The sequence below is a fragment of the Corythoichthys intestinalis genome, chromosome 13 (genome assembly GCF_030265065.1).
Source record: "Corythoichthys intestinalis isolate RoL2023-P3 chromosome 13, ASM3026506v1, whole genome shotgun sequence".
Taxonomy (NCBI): Eukaryota; Metazoa; Chordata; class Actinopteri; order Syngnathiformes; family Syngnathidae; genus Corythoichthys; species Corythoichthys intestinalis.
Genome location: NC_080407.1, coordinates 54815146 through 54838113, shown reverse-complemented (window position 1 = coordinate 54838113; position 22968 = coordinate 54815146). Strand labels below are relative to the sequence as shown.

Below are 22968 nucleotides of genomic sequence, written 5' to 3'. Positions count from 1 at the left end.
GGCATATGGCACAATGGTTTTAGGTATTTGGCAAAATGGCTTTTGGCAAATGGCATTTTATGGGTATATATCTTTTTTTAGCGTTTGGCTTTTTTTTTTGGAAGATGGTATTTTTTGGGCATATGACAAAATGGCTTTTGGCAAATGGCAGTTATTCTGTGTGTATGGCAAAATGGCTTTTGACATATTGCAGATATTTTTGTAATATGATAAAATGGCTTTTAGCATACGGCAGTTTTTTTTTGGCATATGGCACAATGGCTTTTAGCATATGGCAAAATAGCTTTTGGCAAATTGCATTTTTGGGCATATGGCACAATGGCTTTTGGCATATGGCAAAATGGCTTTTGGCAAATGGCATTTTTGGGCATGTGGAATTTTTTGGGGAATATGGTATTTTTTGGCATATGGCAAAATGGCTTTTGGCAAATGGCAGTTTTTTGTAATGTGATAAAATGGCTTTTGGCATATGGCAGTTTTTTTGGTATATGGCGCAATGGCTTTTAGCATATGGCAAAATGGCTTCTGGCAAAAGGCATTTTTGGGCATATGGCAAAATGGCTTTTGACATATGGCAAAATGGCTTTTGGCATATGCCAGTTTTTTTGGGCATATGGGAAAATGCCTTTTGGCATAAGGCAGTTTTTTGGGGCAAATGGCATTTTTGCAGGCCATGCACGTCCAAAATTCCCATTTATTTTCAATGGCAGAAACACATATTGCCATTTGACGGTGTCAGGTGAATGTAAATGCGCTGTAATGATAAGGGTATGGTAAAAAATAGCAACCACCAAGTTTTTATGACATTGACAATGAATGGAAAATTAGGACGTGCATGGCTTGCAAAAACTGCCATATGCCAAAATTCATTTTGCCATATGCCAAATTCTTTTTTAGCAGTCTCTAAAAAAGTCTAACCTTCACAGGAACAGATCAGTAGGAAATCAGTCCGCTTTAGGTAAAACTATATAAATCACGATCATTGTAGCTCAAAATCAGATGAACCTTCATTCCTTTGCTTTGCATTTCACAAATAAACTTTTGAGACTTTGTCGTGTTGCCTTTTTCTTTTTTCCACTACTGGTGCACTGAATCGTTGCGGTATTCCGTCCCGTTTGCGCGGAGTGACGAGTCGAGAGACGTCTTTTCTTAGCAATTTATTCCAAGATGTCCACGAATTTGTTCGCCGTTTTTCCTGGCGCGGAGTGGACGCAGGGGGAACTCATTGGGTAATATACAGTCCTTAGCTCACGGAGTCTCTGTGCTGTACAGGTTGAGGTGGCCACAGTGTTGTTGTTGTCGTTGCACTAAGGGATTGTGGGATACGTAGTTCATCGGTAGGGGGTGGGACATGAACGTGTTGTGCTCAAAGCAAAGCATCGTGTGATCTCAAAGCCCTGAATTCACTGTGTGTGTATATGTGTGTGAGTGTGTTTGAGCCCCATTGTAGTATTTCCACACGCACACAGTGTGTATAGCACATCCATCAATCAATCCATAAATAAATAGCAGAATATAAACACGTTACCTACACTCTACACTGATCATACTTGTCCCGCTCCGGTGTCGCCATGGATACGCAACATGCGCACGGGAGGGGCAAGGGGACGAAGGGGATCGCAGCCGATCCATCAGAGCCGCTCGCGGGTCACCACCCAAATGTAAGGGCCGCTCTGTTCCTCGATGACAACTTTGACCTGGTGGTACACCTCTTCGAAGCTGTCCCCGTGGACGATGGCTGCACACCCACACGTGTTAGGAACTTGATAGTCGTACTCGACGCAAATGCCTTTGTGATATCTTACCCGTGAAACACTCCAGAAAGTCCTGTTCCATTTTCATGGCTCGATCCAGAACTTTCCTGGCCTGCTCCTCGGACAGACGCTTGTTGAGGTCGCTACGCACAAACGCACAATGAGAAGATGATCCCGAGCGACGGGGAGGTTTTCCGGCGGACTCACAGGATGTTCTCCAGGGATTGCGGTCGGATGAAAATAGCGATGGGGTGGAGTTGCGCGGCCTGCAGCCTCCTCACGGCGTTGGCCGACACGTCCAGGATGCAGTGCTTGCCCTACGTAGGCGGACTTGCGTAAAATATAAAATCATCGGGGCGAGCATCGGCGCGGTGTCTCACCTGCCGGGCCACCTGCCTGACACTCTGCACCGACGTGCCGTACAGGTGGTTGTTGTACTGGCCCGCCTCGATGAAGTGATGCGACTGGATGTCGCGCTCCATCTGTTCGCGCGACGACACAAAGTGGTAGTCGCGCCCGTCCACCTCGTAGTCCCTTCGGGGACGAGTCGTATCTGTGGAGGACGTGGGGGGTTCACGTACGTGCGTCTACAAGGTCTAGATGCTAGCTTCGACTGTTGCCGTGCTAGCTCGTATCTCAAAAGGTCCGTCAAGAAAGTCTAGAATATCTTTCATCCTGGCACTTACATACTCATTCATTTCCCTGGGGAGAGTTGGGACGGGGCCATACAGTCCCAGCCTGGCTCCCCGCTGTTTTGAACGCATCACACACCAAGGTTGTGGGATGGATGGGACCTGTTGGGGGGGGGGGGGCATTCCTGCACCTTTTTGAACGCACCACACACATCATACTCTACAAGAGAGCTCTGGCAAAGGGCGGTGGGACGGGCAGCTGGGTACAAATTCCATGCTGCAGTCCCACTACCCCACGCCAAGCTCTCCTATTTTAATGCATACATTGCACTAGCCTCCCCTCACAATCCCATCACGGTGCTTGGTAATGGCTGCCAGCCGGGAACCAGGTAGCCGCAGTAATAGGGTGGTAGGTGGGTCCCTCACTTTTTCTCTATGGCGTGGCTCCCGGGGCGTGGCCTCCCCTCTGCCTGGGCTGCCTGCCACGGGAGTGGGGGGAGGTCGGGGCTCCGATCTCGCGTCGCCCCGCAGCGGCTCCTCGGCGTTCTCCTGCCTTCGCCTTCCCCGCTCTTCTCTGACTGGGTATTCGCCCTGCGCTCCATTGCGGGTCGCTGGCTGTGCGCAGTTGTATTGGGTGGATGACGCCTGCTCCGCCGGGGGACCTTGCCCTGGGCTTGGTGGGCGTGTGTGGTTGGTGGTGCGTCCCCTCTTGCCATCCTTGAAGGCCGGTTGATGGGTGCGCGGGTGGCCCAGGGGACCACCGTGGATCCCGGGGGGGGGGGGGGGGGGGCATGGCTCCTTTGCTGGGCAGCGGAGGAGGGATGGGCTCCGCTGTTCCAGCTATTGAGTCTGGCCACCATTAAGCGGATAAAATTTCCAGGGCGGAGCAAGCCACATCAAACAAACAGCGGAGTGGACCAATCAGTCAATCGGGCGGGACGAGGGACTTGCGCGCGGAAGTAGACATGCGAGGAGAGCAGAGTTTATTCAACATGGCTAGCGCGAGACAGACTGTTGACAATGACTTGTGTCGATGTGTTTTTGGTAATTTAAAACTGATTTTACCGTGGATTGGAACATATTCTCGGCTCTCCCGTTCGCCATCTGTGTTGTTGTGGAGACGACTTCCGATGCAGAAGAGTGACGTTGCTCGTTAAGAACACGTCATGCAAATAAACTAATCTGATTTGTCGATTGATTTTGTACTTGCTCGAGAGGCCGTTAATGGGCTGGGTCCCAGACTATACTCTCAGTATTTGAAAAACAGAGGGAGAACAGTCTGGCCGTGCCAGGGAAGCCGTGTGCGGCTGGATGTGATTGGACGCGCTCGGTTGGGGGGGTCCCTGTGCCAGGGTTGGCGATGGGGCGGCATAGGATCGGTCGCCAACGGGCTTACACTCACAAGGGATTCACACAATTACTGGGTTCTAGATCAGAGCTTATTTGTGTACACTCTACCCCAGTGGTGTCCAAACTATTCCACATAGGGCCGCAGTGGGTGCTGGATTTCATTCCTACACAACAAGAAGACTTCTTTTCACCAATCTGGTGTCTCACAAGTGTAATCAGTTGATTGCAGTCAGGTGCTGCTCGTTCTAGCACAAACTTGATTGGTTAAACTGTCTGTCTCGATTAGTAGGGACAAAAACCAGGACCCACAGCGGCCCTTGAGGACAGGTTTGGACACCCATGCTCTACCCACAGGTGTCAAACCGATTCCAGAAAGGGCCAAGTGGGTGCTGGATTTTGTTCCAACCAACAACGCGCAGAGACTTTAACCAATGAACTTCCTGCTGAAACAAGCAGCACCTGACAAAGTTTAACTGATTACTCATGTAAAAGATCTAATTAGTGAAAAGGTGTCCTCTTCATTGGTTGGAAAGCAAACCTGCACCTACTTGGCCCTTTCTGGAATCAGTTTGACACCTGCGCTCTACCCCTTTCAATCACTTAGCTCAGGGGTCTTCAAACCGGTCCTCGAGGGCCGCTGTGGGTCCTGGTTTTTGTTTATACCGATCAAGCATAGACCTTTTAACCAATGTGATTTCTACTAAAACAAGCAGCACCTGAATGCAATCAACTGATTACACTTATAAAACACCAGATTGGTGAAAAGGTGTGGTCTTGTTTTGTTGGAGTGAAATCCTGCACCCACTGCGGCCCTATGTGGAATAGTTTGGAGACCACTGACTTAGCTTATAGACTCCCCCACCCCCGTCCCCTTCTTTCCCTGGTCAACAAGCCCCCCCACATGGTGTCAACTGGAAATACATCTAGCTGACAATAGCACCGACAAATTAATAGTGTAGGCGCTCAATGTATTTCTTGTTGTTTGAGTTTCTTTTCTTTCTTCTCTTGTGTTAAACATTAAAACTGTTCAGACCAACCGGACACTTAGACTTCCATTCAAACAGCTGAATAGGACAGGTTTTAAAAAAAAATTGAAAGTCTTTCCCTACTCACGTGGAACACAGGAACCGAACTTGTCCGGGAAGTCTGTGAGCAGGTCGTCGTTGACTCTGTCTTTAGTGGGCCCGAGAACGATCACAGGTCGGGCGTAGTCAACTGCGAAGACGGCGGACTCGTCACATTAGTCGGCCCTTTTGATTTTAAAAATGTTCGGACAAACTTAGCGTACCTTCAGTCTGCGCGACTGCTTCGTAGCTCTGCACCAGACCTAAGCAAGAATTGAAGACAATGACAGGTTGTGCCGCGTCCAATCACTGCGTGGATCATCATAACTCACCTTGAACCTTCATCCTGGACCACTCCTTTCTCTCCACCCTGAAACACGTGTCCGTGGTCAGTCCCGAAGCCACGGCACATGCGGATGCGGCCGCGTTGCGTCACCTGTGTTTGGAAGGGATGTATCCCAACTCCTCCAGCTCTCCCTGCTGGTTGACCCGCCTGGCCTGCCACCATTCGTCGTCTGAGCTGTCGATCACGTGAAGGACCTCCCCAAAGTTAAAGTCCAGTGCTTGGGACAGGACACCGCAGTCCCACGTTTTGTCGTAGTCGAACAAGGCCCTGCGACACATGGCGTTAGGTATCCCCGGCCGTAACTTGAACATCCCTGGCTTCAGGCACACTGCGATTCCCGTGCTCGTACCTGACGTAGAAGCTGCGATTGGCTCGCAAGCTCCCTGGCGAGCTGTTCATCATCTGCTCGCGCAGATCGTGGATCTTGGCTTCGAAACGGCTGTATTCTGTAAGGATGCAAAGATTTGGTGAGCGCACTTACGGCAAGATGCTGCCGCAGCCAGGCACTAACCTTCAGGTCTGTACTGTGTCACGATGGTCACATTTTGACCTGCGTTCTTCAAGGCCGCCGCGGCCTGTTCATGAGTGGCGAACCGGAGATCCACGCCGTTCACCTGCAAACACACACACCGTCGTTAACAGACCGACGAGGCGATGCGTAAGTGAATCGCACGCACGCTGAGGATCTGGTCGCCCTTCTGGAGTTCTCCGCTAAGGTCCGCCGGTCCCCCGGCAAGGATAAAGGAGATGAAGATCCCTTCGCCGTCCTCGCCGCCCACGATGTTGAAACCCAGGCCACTGGCGCCGCGCTGTACGCACACACGGCGGGGTTCTCGACCGTAGTCGTCCTCTCCCATGGTGCCGCGGCGGAGCGGAGAGTAGCGGCGCGGGGACGGTGGCGGGAGGGCTTGCGGGTAATCGCACATGTAGTCCGGCTCCATGTAGGCTGCGCGGACATACAGACTGACGCTAGCTAACGTCTACATTGAGCTGGCAAGAGAGGACATACAGCCGGTGAGGTCCGGAGGGCTGAATCGCTCGGAAGGGTGAATGTAATGCGAGGCGGGGGTGGCCACTTTCAGGTAGACCACCTCGCCCGTGTTCTTAAGGGCCGACACGGCGTCTTCGTGCAGGACATCCTCTAGAGATAAATGGTTGACCTACGGGCAAGGAAGCTCACGTCAGGCATGGTCAGGATGCTAATGGTCAGCTGAAGTCCCCTACGTACAGCGAGGATTTTGTCGCCGATCTGTAGGCGCCCGTCCCGCTGCGCGGCGCCACCCTCGATGATCTTGGTGACGTAGATGCTGTTGTCTCCCGGCACGTGTTGGTTGCCGATCCCACCGGCGATGCTGAAGCCTAAACCTGACGCGTGGCAAGCCCCACACGTGACTGTCCCTTCCATCCGGGTTCCCCTGTGAGTACCCCGTTCCTACCTTTAGGTCCCTTCATCAGCTTGATCTTGGTGACGTGTTCCGAAAGCGGGCGTCGCCTCAGGACGTAGAGCCGCACGACGGGCCCCGCCTCTTTCAAGGCCTCCACGGCTATCGAGTGCGTGACCTCGCGCACGTCCACGTCGTTGACAAACACGATGCTGTCGTTCACCCTGGGGAGGCGCCACGGTCAACCCCTGGCGGTCCCTTCGACTGCGCGCACACGTGCCTACCTCAGACGCCCATCTTGTGCGGCGGCTCCTCCGGGAATAATTTTGGTGATGAAAATGGACGGGTCGTCTCCAATGTGAGGGTTGTCGGTTCCTCCCGCGATGCTGAAGCCCAAACCGGAGTTTCCCTGCGGGCGCCAGGTCAAGACTCAACTGGACAGCGACGCGAGACGTTTGCGCGACACGTTTGCGCGTACTCACCCTCTCCAGCGTGATCTCCTCATACTCCAGCTCTCCTTCGGATCCGTTCATCTGCGAAAACACGCAGCGGGTTAAATCGCATTCAAGTCCACCGCCCCCCTTCGGATGAGGGGTTGCCACGGAAACAGTCGCCTTCGGGTCCCTCGATTGCCGCCTCACGGTCGTCGCTACGTCACTTCCTCCTAGCCAAATGAACTCCGTAACACCTAAACTTAACTTGTTCTAGAAGTGCGCTATTCGCTAGCCTGTCTACGTTGTTTTCTGTGAAGTGTAGTCGGAGGACGTCATAAATTCTGACCTGAGCGAGGGTGCGAACGGATGTGCGGCAGGTGGAAGGATGAGGACACGTTTTCTGTCCGGGAGGAGGAGGAGGCGGTTGTGGAGTGATTATGTAACAGCGATGTTAGTTACACTTCACACTCAGTTTCCCATGACACCTCCGTGCGTGTGCGCGTGAGCGGAGGTCAAAAAAATAACACCCAGCGAGAAGGAAGCTACGGGAGAAAGCCGGCGTACCCAAAGATGGTGGACCCCGCCCCCCCTCGGATCGGGTAAAAGGTGACGCGAGGAACGTTACCATCATCCTCTGCCTGTGTCTTTTAGCTCTGCGCACGTTGTTGATGAAGCGTCGTCCCATCTTCTTGGCGTACCACACCGACACGAACATCACTTCCTGTCTCGGCGGCGTCTCGCCCCCTTCGCGGTAAGGGGGGTGGGATGGGGTAGGGGCTTACATAAAGACGGAGGGTTGACGGATGGAGCGCTCTCCTCAGGTCTTGGCGACCTGGCTCATTCCGTGGAATTTCGAGAAGAATAAGCTAACGAGAGAATCCGGCGAGGAGAAGACGACGCTCTTCGGCGCTCGTCATCCTCATCCTCCCCCGCTCGCTGCGTGCGCTCGACCCAACTGCTGCTGTGTTTCTTTTCTCTCTCTCTCTCTTGCTGAACCCCTCCCCCACCCGTGCCAGGAATCACCTCCCCTGCGTGATGTCACATACGAACACTCGCAGGGAAAAAAAGCGCTACCATGGAGACCCCCTCCATCCTAGTTTCTCACCCATTGCTATGACAACAGGCGGCTAAGCGCGTGCGCGGGTACGTACGGTGAGCGCGGCGGCGGGCTGCGCGAGCGTGTCCAGGTGTGCGCGCGGCAACTCGGGGGCGTGTCCCTCGGTCATGTTTCCGGGGCTCGGCTGGTCGTCGTCGTCATGGTAACGGTACTTCTGCAAGGGACAGGCGCACGGTCACAAAGACGGCGTTAGCGTCGGGCGACTAGCGTGACCCGGAAACAGCCTGCGGCGGCGTCTTCCGACATGTGTGTGACCCGAGCAAGGATCAGGAAGCGGAAGAGGCGCCACCGGTAGGTTCTAGTCGACACGCGTTACCGATCCGCCGCGCCGCGCTTACCTTGGTGGTGACAATGCAGAGGCAGTCCATATCCACACACACACACAGTCACACGCACATTTTCACGCACACACACGCGCACGCACACACACTTTGATCGCTGGCGGTGCCCCCCCCCTCGCGCCGCCGTTCTCCTCCTCCGCTTCCCACCGTCTGTCGACAATGAGCCAACGAGGAGGCGGAGGAGGGGGGGGGTCGGGGGCGCGATGCAACGAGTGTTTTTTTTCTGTTGGGGGGGGTCACCGCCTTGACGACAGAGGGAGAGGAGGGGGCCGTTGCCATGGTGTGATGCAGCTGTTGCTAAGGAACGGCGGGCAGCCATCGGACGGGAAGCCTTACCTGGACAGGTGTCGTCGGGGGGCTCGCCGAGTGGCTTTCGCACACCGCTAGCTCGTAGAATTCCTGGATGTCTGCGGGAGGACAAACATAGAGGAGTTTGACTTTTGCGGGGGGGGGGGCAAAACATGCTGATGACACCCAAACGCAGAACTTGCAAGAATAACCTGACTTTTAATGATTCAATTGGTTTCAGAAATGGCTCATATGAAAGCTAAGACCCTCCCAAATGATGTTAAATTTACAAAAATATATTTGTTTCACTGAAAAAAGATTTATCATTTCATGATGACATAAAGATCCAATTTTGGCAATACAAAAGTTTTGTCGCCTATAGAAAGTAGTGTGAAAATTGAACAAAAAATGGACTTCAAATACAAAAATATGTTACATAACACTAGAAAATGCAATTTCTGGAGAAATTACACCTGGTCTTTCCTGTGTGGCTATACAGATCGTAGCCCCGCCCAAGGCTATCAATAGAATGGACAAACATGCCTATCAATGGCATTAAACAAATTAAATCCCATTAGAAATGAATGGGAAATTTGGACGTCCATGGCTGCCAATGGCGGCACCCTTAATAAGTGTCAATGGAATTGGGGAAGTTTGGGGGACATGTCCTATTGATATCTGGTCATTATCTGTTGATTTTTGGGAGAAAAAAAAAATTCCCATAGAAAATGAATGGGAAAAATTTGGACGTCCATGGACGTCAATGGCATCACCCTCCATAAGCGTCAATGCAATCGTGGACATCTGGGGGACACGTCCTATTGATATCAAGTCATTTTCTGTTGATTGTGGGAAAAAAAAAATTGCCCATTGAAAATGAATGGGAAAAAATTTGGACGTCCATGGACATCAATAGTATCAACTTACATAAGCGTCAATGGAATCCAAGTACAATGGCATCAATAGAATGAACAAACATGAAGAAATGCCACTGGAAATGAATGGGAAGTTTGGACGCCCATGGACATCAATGGCATCACCCTCCATAAGCGGCAATGCAATCGGGGACATTTGGGGGACACGTCCTATTGATATCTAGTCATTTTCTGTTGATTGTGGGAAAAAATAACATTTCCCACTGAAAATGAATGGGAAAAAATTTGGACGTCAATGGCAGCACCCCCTATAAGCGTCAATGGAGTCAGGGATGTTTGGGGGACAGGTCCTATTGATATCTGGTCATTATCTGTTGATTTGGGGAAATTTAGTTTTTTCCCCCATTGAAAATGAATGGGAAACATTTTGGACGTCCATGGCCGTCAATGCCATCGACATCCATAAAGTTAATTGAATCCAAGTACATTGGCATCAATAGATTCGACATGCATGGCCGTCAATGGCATCAATGCAATCTAAAAATTCAATTGGAAATCCCATTGTAAGTGAATGGGAAATGTTCTCATTAAAAATGAATAGGAAAACTTTTGGCAAATTTCCAGGGAACAGTATTTTTTTTTCCAAATTCTGGATACAACTTTTATGCCCCTCATCGTCCCGGAATTTTTGATGCCCAAATTGTGTGATTTGGTCAAAAATTGAAGGACTACATACATTTTGAAACTTTCCTTTTTTCCCTATAAAAATGAATGGGCACGTTTTTGTCAAATATCCGGGAAACTGTACATTTTTTCAAAAAAATTTCCTCGGTCTTTTTTATTCCCCTCGCCGTCCCGGAATTTTTTATGCCCACATTGTGTGATTTGGTCAAAAATTGAAGGAGTAGATACTTTGAAAATTGTCTTTTTTTCCCATTAAAAATGAATGGGCTGGTTTTGGGCAAATTTCCGGGGTAACCGTATATTTTCTCCAAATTGTGCAAATAAACTTTATTCCCCTCCCCGTACTGGAATTTTTTATGCCCAAATTGTGTGATTTGGTGAAAAATTGTAGGACTAGATACATTTTGAAAATTGCTTTTTTTTTCGGAAAATTGCCGTTTACGGGCAAACGGAAAATTTTTCGGGGACTTTTGAAAAAGTCCCTGCGTCGCACAAAAATTCCGGATGTGTCGGTACTTGAATGGTGCCGATCGGTCAAGCGGTTCGGGCTGCGCAGCGCGCCGAAGGATTCCCATTCAAAAAAACAAAAAACCGAATAACATATAGGGAGGCTAAAGTTGTAGAATTTCCAAAGGAAAGACCAGGTAATAAGCGAATTAAGTAGTGGTGCTGTGAGATCCAAATCTAATATTTTGTAAGACTGCATCCATGCTGTTCGGCAAGAATTCACACAATTTATTGATGAAGTCATCAAAGAAAGCAGTCTTGCATGCCTCCCAGAGTTCATCAACATTATTGGGTTTCGTCTTCCATGCTTCCTCTTTCATCCTGTTCATGTCTGGTGACTGAGCTTGCCAGTTCTGGAGGATCTTGATCTTCTTTGCCTTGAGGAACTTTGAGGTAGAGATTGAAGTATGCGATGGAACACCATCCTGCTGCAGAATTTGTCCCTTTTTATGGTTAGGAATGTAACAGGCAGCTAAGATTTGTTGATATTTCAGACTATTTATGCTGTCTTCCACCCTGCAGATCTCTCGCACACCCCCATACTGGATGTAAACCCAGACCATGATTTTGCCACCACCAAACTTCACTGTGTTTTGAGTGAATCTGTGATCCCTGCGGGCTCCAGTAGGTCTCCTACAATATTTGCGGCGACTGTGGTGTAATTCAATGGAAGATTCATCTGAAAAATCTACCTTTTGCCACTTTTCCAGCGTGGCAAAATACCAAAAGTTCATCTCAATACTTTGTTATGTACCCTTTGTTGGCAATAACGGAGCCCAAACGTTTTCTGTAACTCTTCACAAGCTTTTCCCACACTGTTGCTGGTATTTTGGCTCATTCATCCATGCAGATTTCCTCTAGAGCAGTGATGATTTGGGGCTGTCGTTGGGCAACACGGACTTTCAACTCCCTCCACAGGTTTTCTATGGGGTTGAGATCTGAAGACTGGCTAGGCCACTCCAGGACCTAAAAATGCTTCTTACGAAGCCACTCCTTTGTTGCCCTGGCTGTGTGTTTGGGATCATTGTCATGCTGAAAGACCCAGCCACATCTCATCTTCAGTGCCCTTGTTAATGGAAGGAGATTTTCACTCAAAATCTCTCGATACATGGCCGCATTCATTCTTTACTTTACTCAGATCAGTCGTCCTGGACCCTTTGCAGAAAAACAGCCCCAAAGCATGAGGTTTCCACCCCCGTGTTTCACAGTGGGCATGGTGTTCTTCGGATGCAATTCAGTATTCTTTCTCCTCCAAACACGAGAACCTGTGTTTCTACCAAAAAGTTCTATTTTGATTTCATCTGACCATAACACATTCTCCCAGTCCTCTTCTGGATCATCCAAATGCTCTCTAGCGAACCGCAGACGGGCCTGGACGTGTACTTTCTTCAGCATGGGGACACGTCTGGCAGTGCAGGTTTTGAGTCCCTGGCGGCGCATTGTGTTACTGATAGTAGCCTTTGTTACTTTGGTCCCAGCTCTCTGTAGGTCATTCATTAGGTCCCCCAGTGTGGTTCTGGGATTTTTGCTCACCGTTCTTATCATTTTGACGCCACAGGGTGAGATTTTGCATGGAGCCCCAGATCAAGGGAGATTATCACTGGACGTGTATGTCTTCCATTTTCTAATAATTGCTCCCACAGTTGATTTCTTTACATCAAGAGTTTTACCTATTGCAGATTCAGTCTTCCCAGCCTTGTGCAGGTCTACAATTTTGTCTCTGGTGTCCTTCGACAGGTCTTGGCCATAGTGGAGTTTGGAGTGTGACTGACTGAGGTTGTGGACAGATGTCTTTTATACTGATGAGTTAAAACAGGTGCCATTAATACTGGTAACGAGTGGAGCCTCGTTAGACCGCTTTGACAGCCAGATATCTTGCTTATTTGTAGGTGACCAAATACTTATTTTCCACTCTAATTTGGAAATAAATTCTTTAAAAATCAAACAATGAGATTTTCTGGGGGGGTTTTTTCCCCACATGTCGTCTCTCATGGTTGAGGTTTACCCATGTTGACAATTACAGGCCTATCTAATCTTTTCAAGTAGGAGAACTTGCACAATTGGTGGTTGACTAAATACTTATTTGCCCTACTGTATGTTACTCTAAATGGGTAACTGTCTGGATATTGATATCAGAAATAGATTTCCAGGAAGGATTCATTAGATATTGATGGTTTAAGCGACAAATTGCTGTAAAAGAGCCTATTAAGTTTGATCATTGTCCCCACCCACACTAAAATTCTCTAAAATTTTACTGTTTTATTGTCCCCCCTCATAACTTAAAAACAGATCTCCGCCCCTGACTACGCGTCAACACCCAAGATGTGAAACTGCAGTACCGAGCAACGCCTGAAACAAGTCACTCTGGAAGATGTTGAGCAGTTTCTCCGCCTCCTTCCCTTTGACCCCATCGGAGCAGGCCTCCATCAGCCGCAGCGCTCGCTGAGTATCTGCCGCGAGACGCGCGCCGGTCAACGCGCCGCACACTTGTTAAAAAACACAACAACAACAAAACAAACCCAAAAAGGTCATCTCACCGTCTCGCTTCAGCGGCATGTCGTTCACTGATCCCGCGGAAATCCTCTTTGGGGATTTGCCCGCCGCGCTGCACGCCGGGTAGCGAAGTCCGAGGCGGATTTATAATCCCGCGTATTGATACCGAACGTGAGATATGCACTGATTTATTTCTGATCGCGGATTCACACACGCTCAGGAACATTTTTTTTTAAAAAAAACAAACAAAAATAGCTTTTTGTATAGAAGGGCAACAAACAGCTGCATGTAGGCGTTTTTGCCGATACACTGCATACATTTAGGACTTAAATAGAAACTAAGAAATGTCAATCACATTCAAAGGTAGCATTGGTAGCTGGCAGCCATGTTGGGTAGGTCACCTTTCCCATTAGAGACTAAAAGTCAGAATTTAGTTTATCACCGGTAGACTTCCAATTCATTTGGCATGGGAATGCCGGCAGTTTGTTCATTTGCTGCCAACCCTCCCACTTCAAATGGATTGGACATCTATTACTGTCAATGGCAGTCAATGAGTTAAAAGCTATCTATCTACAATCCCTGGCAAAAAGTATGTAATCACCAGTCTCGGACGACATTTTATCAAACAAACAAAAAAAAAAGCTTGAGAAATAATGAATTAGTTCAAAAGAGCAACTCTTTAGCATTCAGAAACACTAAAAGAAATAAAAAACTAAACTTACAACAGTATTTCCAAAAGTTCCAGCATCATCACCTTGTCCAATGCAAATTCTTGTCAAGGTGATGATGCTGGAACTTTTGTTTGGTGCCGTTCCAGTAAGATATACAAAAACGATTGCCTGAAGAAGACATCAAATTTCAATTTCCACCACAGGTTATCAATAGGGTTGAGATCTGGGCTATTTGCAGGCCTTGACATTGATGGGATGAGTCTTTCTCCAAGGAATCCTTTAACAGTTTTAGCTCTGAGGCATGATGCATTGTCACTTTGGAAAATGACATATTTTCAATTGAAGGGATAAGAAAGCTGTCTAAAATTTCAAGGTAAACTGGTGCATTTATTGAAGGACTGAAGGAATTTTGATAGTTTCTTCAGGCAGTCATCTTTGTAAATCTCACTGGAACAGCACCAAACAAACGTTCCAGCATTATCACATTGTCAAGAGTTAAGAATCTGCATTGGATAAGGTGTCAAGAGTCAAGAATCTCCATTGGATAAGGTGTCAAGAGTCAACAATCTGCATTGGACAAGGTGATGATGCTGGAACTTTTGTTTGGTGCCGTTCCAGTGAGATTTACAAAAATGACTGCCTGAAGAAGACATCAAATTTCAATTTCCACCACAGGTTATCAATGGAGTTGAGATCTGGGCTATTTGCAGGCTTTGACATTGACTGGATGAGTCTTTCTCCAAGGAATCCTTTAACAGTTTTAGCTCTGTGGCATGATGCATTGTCATATTGGAAAATGACATATTTTCAATTGAAGGGATAAGAAAGCTGTCTAAAATTTCAAGGTAAACTGGTGCATTTATTGAAGATTGAACCACAGTGCCTTATACTGACATGCAGCCCTATATCATCAAGGACTGAGGGAATTCTGATGCTTTCTTCAGGCAGTCATCTTTGTAAATCTCACTGGAACAGCACCAAACAAACGTTCCAGCATTATCACATTGTCAAGAGTTAAGAATCTGCATTGGATAAGGTGATGATGTCTTGTCAAGAGTCAAGAATTGCATTGGATAAGGTGTCAAGAGTCAAGAATCTGCATTGGACAAGGTGAAGATGCTGGAACTTTTGTTTGGTGCTGTTCCAGTGAGATTTACAAAGATGACTGCCTGAAAAAAGACGTCAAAACTCCCCCCAGTCCTTGATGATAAGGGGCTGCATGTCAGACAAAGGCATTGGGGAGATGTCTGTGGTTAAATTTATTAGATGCATAAGTTTACATTGAAATTTTAGACAGCCTTCTTATCCCTTCAATTGAAAATATGTCATTTTCCAAGATGGCAATGCATCATGCCAAAGAGCTAAAATTGTTAAAGCATTCCTCGGAGAAAGACTCATCCAATGTCATGGCCTGCAAATAGCCCAGCTCTCAACCCTAATGATAACCTGTGGCGGAAATTGAAAAAAATGGTCGACATGCAAGGATGATCTGGTCACTGCAATCAAAGAGAGATGGCACCAAATTGATGAAGAATACTCATCAAGTCCATGCCTCAGAGTCTGCAAGCTGTCATATAAGCCAGAGGTGGTACTACTAAATACGAGAGATGTGGGTTTGATTATTTCTTTGTTTGTTTCTCATGATTCCAGATTCCATATATATTTCCCTGCACTTGCTCTATAAAGTAACATTTACTGACCACCACAATGGTTTTTATTCATTTCTTTTAGTGTTTCTGAATGCTAAAGAGTTGCACTTTTAAACAAATTCATTATTTTTTTTCAAGCTTTTTATCAGGGTTTGTTCTACATGATAAAATGTCTGAATGACTGGTGATTCCATACTTTATGCTAGGGGTTCTATATGTAACAGTCAAATGTAATTCACATGATTCACGTTTGTAAGCGTTCATTGAACGAATAATAACCAAACTTTTGGTCTTTACTCTTTTGTATGAAAACAATTTTGTTACAAAAATCCTATAAGACACATAGTGAGAAGCTGAAAATTTCAAATTTGACATAGAAAACTAAATGTCCTGTCACCTTGACTTCAGATGTCTAACACAAAGACCATCTAGGAGAGCACTCCAGCACCCCCGCTGGCGTCGTGTGGACGCGGGCTTCCGGAAACGGACGGACAGTCGCGTGACTTTGAAAATTCTTCTGACATGTAACAGGGAAGCCATGCCGTCTAACGTGACAAACTCTCCATAGTCCTTGAGGAGAGAACTTTCATATCCTGTTCGCGATTGCGAGTTCATGTGGTCTTAGGGGACGAGTTCTTGTGGAACAGATAGATAGGCCGCTTCTCACCTGAAAATGAAATTCAGGTTAGCCTGTTGTTGACACTATGTCTACCGTTTTGCAAGTGTACCAGTACGCGTGAGACGTCTGTAAGAACTGAAGCCGACGTTGTCCGTCAAGAAGGAGGTGAAGTGCTCCGGTTTCACTTGTAAACTCTTGTAGCGAGGGTACGTGGTCGCCTAGGAGAACGTTCGTGTCAATCGAGTTGTACTGCGAACCTGAGCAAGCGCGTGGGCGTTACCGAAGCTTTCTTGCTGCGACCGTAGCGTCGCCACGACTGGGGTTCCAGGATGAACAATCCGCCCGGCGACAAGCTCCGGAAGGCTCTTCTGAAGAGACGGGTCACGCCTTCATCTCCGGCGTGCAGGTGTACCCACTTGGTCACGCCCAGACACAGAATGACGTCATAGCGACCCTGCCCAGGCCACGGTTCTCGGTCGGATACGTAGTCCCCCTGTGGGAGGAGTCACAAAAATGGTCGCGCCAAGGGTGGGATGCAAACAGAAAGTAGAGGAGTTCCCAAAAAATCGATTATTACATGCATCGCCATTCGACACGTGGCGATTCGATAACGATTCATAAAGGTTCAAAAACGATGATTTTCCCTCATAACTTTATGATAGCCGCTCGTAGCAGAACGTAATTCAAGACACGTCTGCCGCCCGGACACCGTTAACAGACGCACGATGGATGCTCCCACTTACTAGGAGAGATTTACTCCTTATAAAAGTCTGGAAAATAAATTTGTGTATGAGACAGGCAGGCGCAAGTTATTTTCTTAGAGCGAGAGGAGAAGCTAGTTTGTTGCTCCTTGTCTTTCAGATTTCCAGCAGTAGCTTTAAGGCATTTCAATTGAAAAATATCCTGAGTGTGTTGCTAATACCAGGGCCGGCCCAGCCCATACGCAGACTATGCAGCTGCTTAGGACCCCTGATCACTAGGGGGCCCCCAATCTGGTAATTGTTTAATTTATATTCTATTTTGTTTACTACAGTTTGCTTTATTTGACTTTTGTGAGTTTTGATACTTGATTACAAGCTTAAATAAAAGTTCTTCCTTAACTTCTTTCTTTCCTCATTTAGAAAAAGGTTTGGCGCTATCTACTGTAAGTACTGACAATCATTTGGGGTGAGAAGTTTGAAGTATGCAGTGCAACAAAATCTGATTAATATACAAAATATGGACGTATGGGTTGGATCGCATGTATGGGTTTCACCGTACACTGTGACGAAATGGTTGGCCAAAAATATGTGCCCCTTCGCATTATTTTGCTTAGGGCCCCCAAACGGCCTGGGCCGACCCTGCTAATACCTGTGTGCGTCTATAAGAGGTGAGTACACGAACCCTCTTGTACCATTTAGCCTTTATTGTTGTTTTTGAGATGTTAATAGTTAGCGCCGAGCGCTAAGCTAATTAGCTAACGTGTATTTCATATGCAGAATGTGTAAAAACATGATTACGTACAGCGGTAACACTACAAACATGCGAAATAGTATAGAAATCTGTTGTTGCAAGTGCTGCCTGGGAGCCAACAGGCGTGTGCGCGCGTGGGCGGGCAGGGAGAGAAGAAAGTGCGCGCGCTGTAATGAGTGGGGGACTTTTTTATGTGCTTGGCAAAAAACGCCACAAGTTAAAAGTGATCAAGAGCAGTTGTGATTTCCACCTGTCACTCCAAGAGTTACACAAGGGAGGTAACACTGTGAAAACAAATTTAAAAATGTAAAATTCATTCCACCAGTGTAAATTGTATTGTATTGTTGATAGAAATAAGTACTCCCTTTAAAATGGTTGGTTTTTGCTCTTTCTTGTAAAAAAATTAAAAAGGCAGCTTAAGGGCAGCTTTTTGTTGTATGGGCATGTTTCCATCGTTCCTGTTGAAGCATAGGATCTAGGGCTGCAACGATTAATCGATTAACTGGAGTATTCAATTAGAAAAAAAAAACATTCAAATTTTGCTGTTTCGAGTATTTGTTTAATTAAAGTGGCGTTGCAATGGTTTATTTTGAAAGTGTTTGCATTTAGTTTTATTGATTTGGGTGGACATACTGCCCTCTAGTCTGCCTCATTTCACATGGCTGAATCCAGCTGCTCCATGTTAAGACCAACATAAGCCAAGTTTTTGTTCGAGCTCATGTTTTTGCTAATGCATTTGTAATTTAGATTATTGGTATATTCAGCATTTTTTTGTGGGAATATGTGTCTGAACCATTTGCTAAGAGCATTGTTAAAAATTTTTTTTAAAAAGCGTTAGCGTTTTATAGCATTTAAGCTAGCGGACGTTTGCTATGTAAGTTAGCTATTGTTCTTTTGTTGTACATAGATCCTTATTTTTTTATTTATCTTTTAATACCGTTTAAGACTCAGCTCAGGTATTTTAATTTTTCATGTTCCTTATCTGATTACTCGTTTATTGGAAGTAACTTGGTTCATCGATTAATTGATAACTAAAATAATCGATAGCTACAGCCCTAGTTTCAACAATTTACATCGAAAATAAAGACGATTAACTCAAAATGGTTCAATATTAGATGAAATGTCTTTTCTCATGTATATTTATAAAAAATCGTTTAATCCGATTACTCGATTAATCGATAGAATTTTCAGTCAAATACTCGATGACTAAAATATTCGATAGCTGCAGCCCTATTAGGATATCTTTAAACAAATATTGGACATAAATTTGTTTGGTTACTTCATTATTCAGTAATGCACGATAATCGTGATAATCGCGATCATCGTGAATACCGTGATCATCGTTCAAAAATTGAATCGTAGCACCCTGAATCGTAATCGAATCGAATCGTGGGGTGCCTAAGATGGCACAACCCTAACAGAAAGCGGGAAATGACACTCGCCTGGATGAAGGTGACGTTGTTAGGAAACCTGCACGTGGGTGGAGGGGCCAGGACCAGAGGGGGAGCGGCGAGAGGACCGCGACTCACTCGTAGTGACAGCGGGAAAGCCAGGAGGCGCACGTCGTCCTTCTTTTCCACTCCCTCTGAAGTCGGGGAAGAGCGGCACCTCCTCTCCTTTTCTGCCAAGTCGTGTGAAAGAAAGTGCCGGATGTTCTGCTTGGCGGCATGTACCAGTCGCTCGTCAAGCTCCACCCCAAGAACATGCACGGGGTTGAAGGCGCGGGCGACGGCGAGCGCCAGGTGACCGGCGCCGCAGCCCACATCCAGGACCTTCTTCTCCCGGAACCAATCGTCCCTCAACAAGCGGAAGCGCGCATCCTCCGCGGGCCCGACGCGGCCTTCCCAACCGTTCCCGTAGGAACCGCGGTAGCCGTAGTAGCGGCAAAAGTTGCCGTACTGGTAGCGGTGTTTGTCCTTCTCCCGGGGAGGCTTGCGCGGACACCTGAAGGGAGCGATTTTCAAAAACGGGAGTTTTCGGTATATGCGCGCCGACGGAAGGCTCACTTTTCCGTTCCCGGTTCGGCTCGCGGTGTGCGGAAGCGGGGCGCCTCAGCCTCGTCGGGGACGTCGCGCGTCAACCGTAGCGAGGTGGTGCGCCGTCGACCCCTTTGCCGTCGCTCGCCGGTTTTGCGCGCGGTGCTCGGAGGAGGGTGCGAGTGTCTCCTGGGAAGGATCGGGGGGAGGGCGAGGTCTTCTCGGCAGGTGATGGCCGTGTTGAGTTCGCAGGGGAGAGGAGACGCTGCAGCGCTGCCCTCTGTGGACAACGCTGGAACTGTCGTAACCAAACAACCATATGAAAAATATTAAAGTGCGTATAACACCAAAAAGCATGTTTATTTCATATTTCACGAAGTGTTTTATGCTTGGATGTGTGTGGAAGTGACTGTTTTATATATTCAATTTTTGAATCCAGCGCCATGAAAACGCACTGTCTGAGGCTCAGCTCAGGTATTTTAACTTTTTATGTTCCTTATCCGATTATTCGAACTAACTACTTCATCCATAAATCAACAACTAAAAAAAAAAAAATCGATCGAATTTCTTACCAGTCAGTCCATCTGTAGAGAGAAATACTGGACGGGTCACCGCGTCCTTATCGCCACCGTGATGGTTCCTGTGTCTCCTCCTGGACTTGAGTGGGGACAACAGGACGCCATCCGACTCCTCGCCTGGTTTTCCCTCTCCCTTCAGGTTCAAAGGGTCCGTGATATCTCGGGGAACCAAGATGTCGACGGGGTCCCTGCTCCGGGACGGCAGGGGCGAACACTTTGGAGTCGTCTGATTGGTCGCCCTGACAGCAAGCCAGGGAACAACGTCATTATTGGTGTATTTTAATAAAAACTAGTAGTAGGAACCTCTTAGTACCTCACGATACCATACGATTTGCGATACAAAGCTGACAATATGGCGACGATTATCAATATATTGGTCAGGAAATCATTCGAGGATATTCAACAAACAATTAACAGAAAAACAAGCTTCTAGTGTGAATTGGAATTAGTTTATCACTAGTAGACGTCCAATCCATTTGAAGTGGGAGGGTGGCAGCGAATGAACATTCGTTCATTCGCTGCCATCCCTCCCACTTCAAACGGATTGAAGGTCTATGGCTGTCAGTGGCAGTCAATGCCAGGCAATTAGGGAATTTTGGGCCATTTAAAGTCTCACTGGAACGACACCAAACAAAAGTTCCAGCATCATCACCTTGTCCGATGCAGATTCTTGACTCTTGACCACCAGAAGAAATGAATAAAAACATTGTGTCTTGTCCAATGCAGATTCTTGACTCTTGACAAGGTGATGATGCATCTCCCAGTTCAAATGGATTGGACGTCTACTAGTGATAAACTAATTCCAATTTAATCTAGAAGCTTTTTTGTCCAATGCAGATTTTTGACTCTTGACAAGGTGATGATGCTGGAACTTTTGTTTGGTGGCGTTCCAGTGAGATGTACAAAGATGATTATCTTTATCTTCAATAAATGCACAAATTAAATTGATATTTTAGACAGCTTTCTTATCCCTTCAATTGAAAATATGTTAGTCAATTTCCAAGATGACAATGCATCATGCCACAGAGCTAAAAACTGTTTAAGCGTTCCTTGGAGAAAGACTCATCCAGTCAATGTTATGGCCTGCAAATAGCCCAGATCTCAACCCTATTGAAAACCTGTGGTGGAAATTGAAAAAAAATGGTCTTCCGACCTGCAAGGATGATCTGGCAACTGCAATCAAAGAGAGTTGGCACCAAATTGATGAAGAATACTCATCAAGTCCATGCCTCAGAGACTGCAAGCTGTCATAAAAGCCAAAGCTAGTGCTAGTAAATACTAGAGATGTGTTTTGATTGTTATTTCTTTGTTTGTTTCTCATGATTCCAGATTCCATATATATTTCCCTGAGCTTGCTCTATAAAAGTAACATTTACTGACCACCACAATGTTTTTTATTCATTTCTTTTCATGTTTCTGAATGCTAAAGAGTTGCACTTTTGAACTAGTTCATGATTTTTTCAAGCTTTTTAATCTGAGTTTTTGGTAGGAGCATACCGATAACCTTTTGGGATACAAAGTATCACGATATATCACCATTTCGATATTTTGTCACACACATAATAAAGACGTGAATGGCAGTCAGCGATATCATTTATTAGGAAGATGCTCTCACTGAGTTAACGTGCTTACCTGTTGACGTCTTCGTCCAACAAAGAGTTGAGGTTAAGCGGGTCGAAGATGTTTCCGCCTAAGAGGAAGTGAGTGGGGAGCAGGTGCTCCACTTGAGTGTCACTCTGGACACGCCGACGACGCTTAGCCGGACGTTTGAAAGCGACGCCCACAGAGTAACGCTTCCTCGGGATGCGCTGAGGGGGCACCGCCAGGGCACTCTGGCCGTTGCTCGGGGCTCGGGGTTGTCGCCCAAGGGAGACCTTTTCTGATTTGTCTAGTGACATCATCTTCCAGCTCCTGTGGGAACAGTAATAGTTAAAATGTGCCTTTAACTGGAATTTGAAAATGTCATTTGCAATAACGTTTTTTAACTTATAAATTGCTGTTCTCAGTGTGACAAGAACTGTGTAGTTAACATGAGTGAAGCATTTTGATATTCTGTGCATGTCACAACACCCCCCTCATGTTGACACATTTGCCTTCTGTTTGCAGCATGCAGTAACAAAGTCTTCTGGTTCATGTCTAGGTTGCAACCCCACCCGAGCCTCTATTTTGGGGGTGTAGGGTAACTTACTTGGTGGAAGGACTTGTGTCTTCTCCAGCGTGTTATTGCCAAACGACCCTCGCCTCCACTCCAATTGTGCGACAAGCAGAAATAGAAAAGTTGGAAGTGCCGTTTTTGCAGTCCCGCCCACCGGAAGCAGAATGCGCCAATAGCGGACCGAGTTTTGCGGACGGTTAGCTTCTCATTAGCTAGCTATGGGAAGCGGTTAGCACAGCGCTAACGCGAGTCTTCCGAGGAAAATAAACATAATACAGTTGGCTTGGACTCAACTTGCGTGTAAATTGTGTCCCGAGCAGACGACATAGCTAATATTAGCCCGGTTGAGCTGTGTGGTTTCGTCTGACGTAGTCGCAAAACGGCCCTGTATTAATTTACACTAGTGGGGGCAGGGCGACAGACTAACGTGGTTGATGGACGACGAGAAGAACCAATGACAAAGCAGAATGATTTCCCGCCCCCCGCTAAAGAACTAATCAAATACAAAGGATGACCCTGGTAGCGCCTGAATGAAAACGAACTAACGCGATGGTCAAAATTAAGCACGTTTTTCAGGATAACTTAATAAAATGAAATTCTT

The 22968-nt window shown here is 46.9% G+C and overlaps 2 protein-coding genes across 3 annotated transcripts; both read right to left on the bottom strand.

Moving 5' to 3' along the window:
• Positions 1-850: 850 nt before the first annotated feature.
• Positions 851-13343, bottom strand: LOC130928887 (disks large homolog 4-like). Its single transcript, XM_057855685.1, has 20 exons — positions 13312-13343; positions 13114-13224; positions 8757-8827; positions 8114-8233; positions 7011-7061; positions 6813-6937; positions 6583-6752; positions 6375-6511; positions 6156-6306; positions 5824-6092; positions 5658-5760; positions 5496-5592; positions 5237-5413; positions 5133-5170; positions 5025-5063; positions 4850-4951; positions 2135-2307; positions 1962-2071; positions 1806-1897; positions 851-1738 (listed from the first exon to the last, which is right to left on the bottom strand). The coding sequence occupies exons 1-20, from the start codon at positions 13328-13330 to the stop codon at positions 1632-1634; spliced, it is 2262 nt and encodes a 753-aa protein (XP_057711668.1). The 5' UTR covers positions 13331-13343; the 3' UTR covers positions 851-1631.
• Positions 13344-15394: 2051 nt separating this feature from the next.
• On the bottom strand, positions 15395-22802 carry LOC130928884 (7SK snRNA methylphosphate capping enzyme-like). Of its 2 annotated transcripts, XM_057855681.1 has the most exons (8): positions 22401-22802; positions 21845-22123; positions 20207-20451; positions 19665-19932; positions 19101-19602; positions 16487-16699; positions 16316-16424; positions 15395-16254 (listed from the first exon to the last, which is right to left on the bottom strand). In XM_057855681.1, the coding sequence occupies exons 2-8, from the start codon at positions 22111-22113 to the stop codon at positions 16199-16201; spliced, it is 1662 nt and encodes a 553-aa protein (XP_057711664.1). In that variant the 5' UTR covers positions 22114-22123; positions 22401-22802; the 3' UTR covers positions 15395-16198. The 2 variants fall into 2 exon arrangements, with proteins under 2 accessions (XP_057711664.1, XP_057711663.1); XM_057855680.1 differs by lacking the exon at positions 22401-22802 and having other exon boundaries at positions 21845-22376.
• Between the last annotated feature and the right edge of the window lie 166 nt (positions 22803-22968).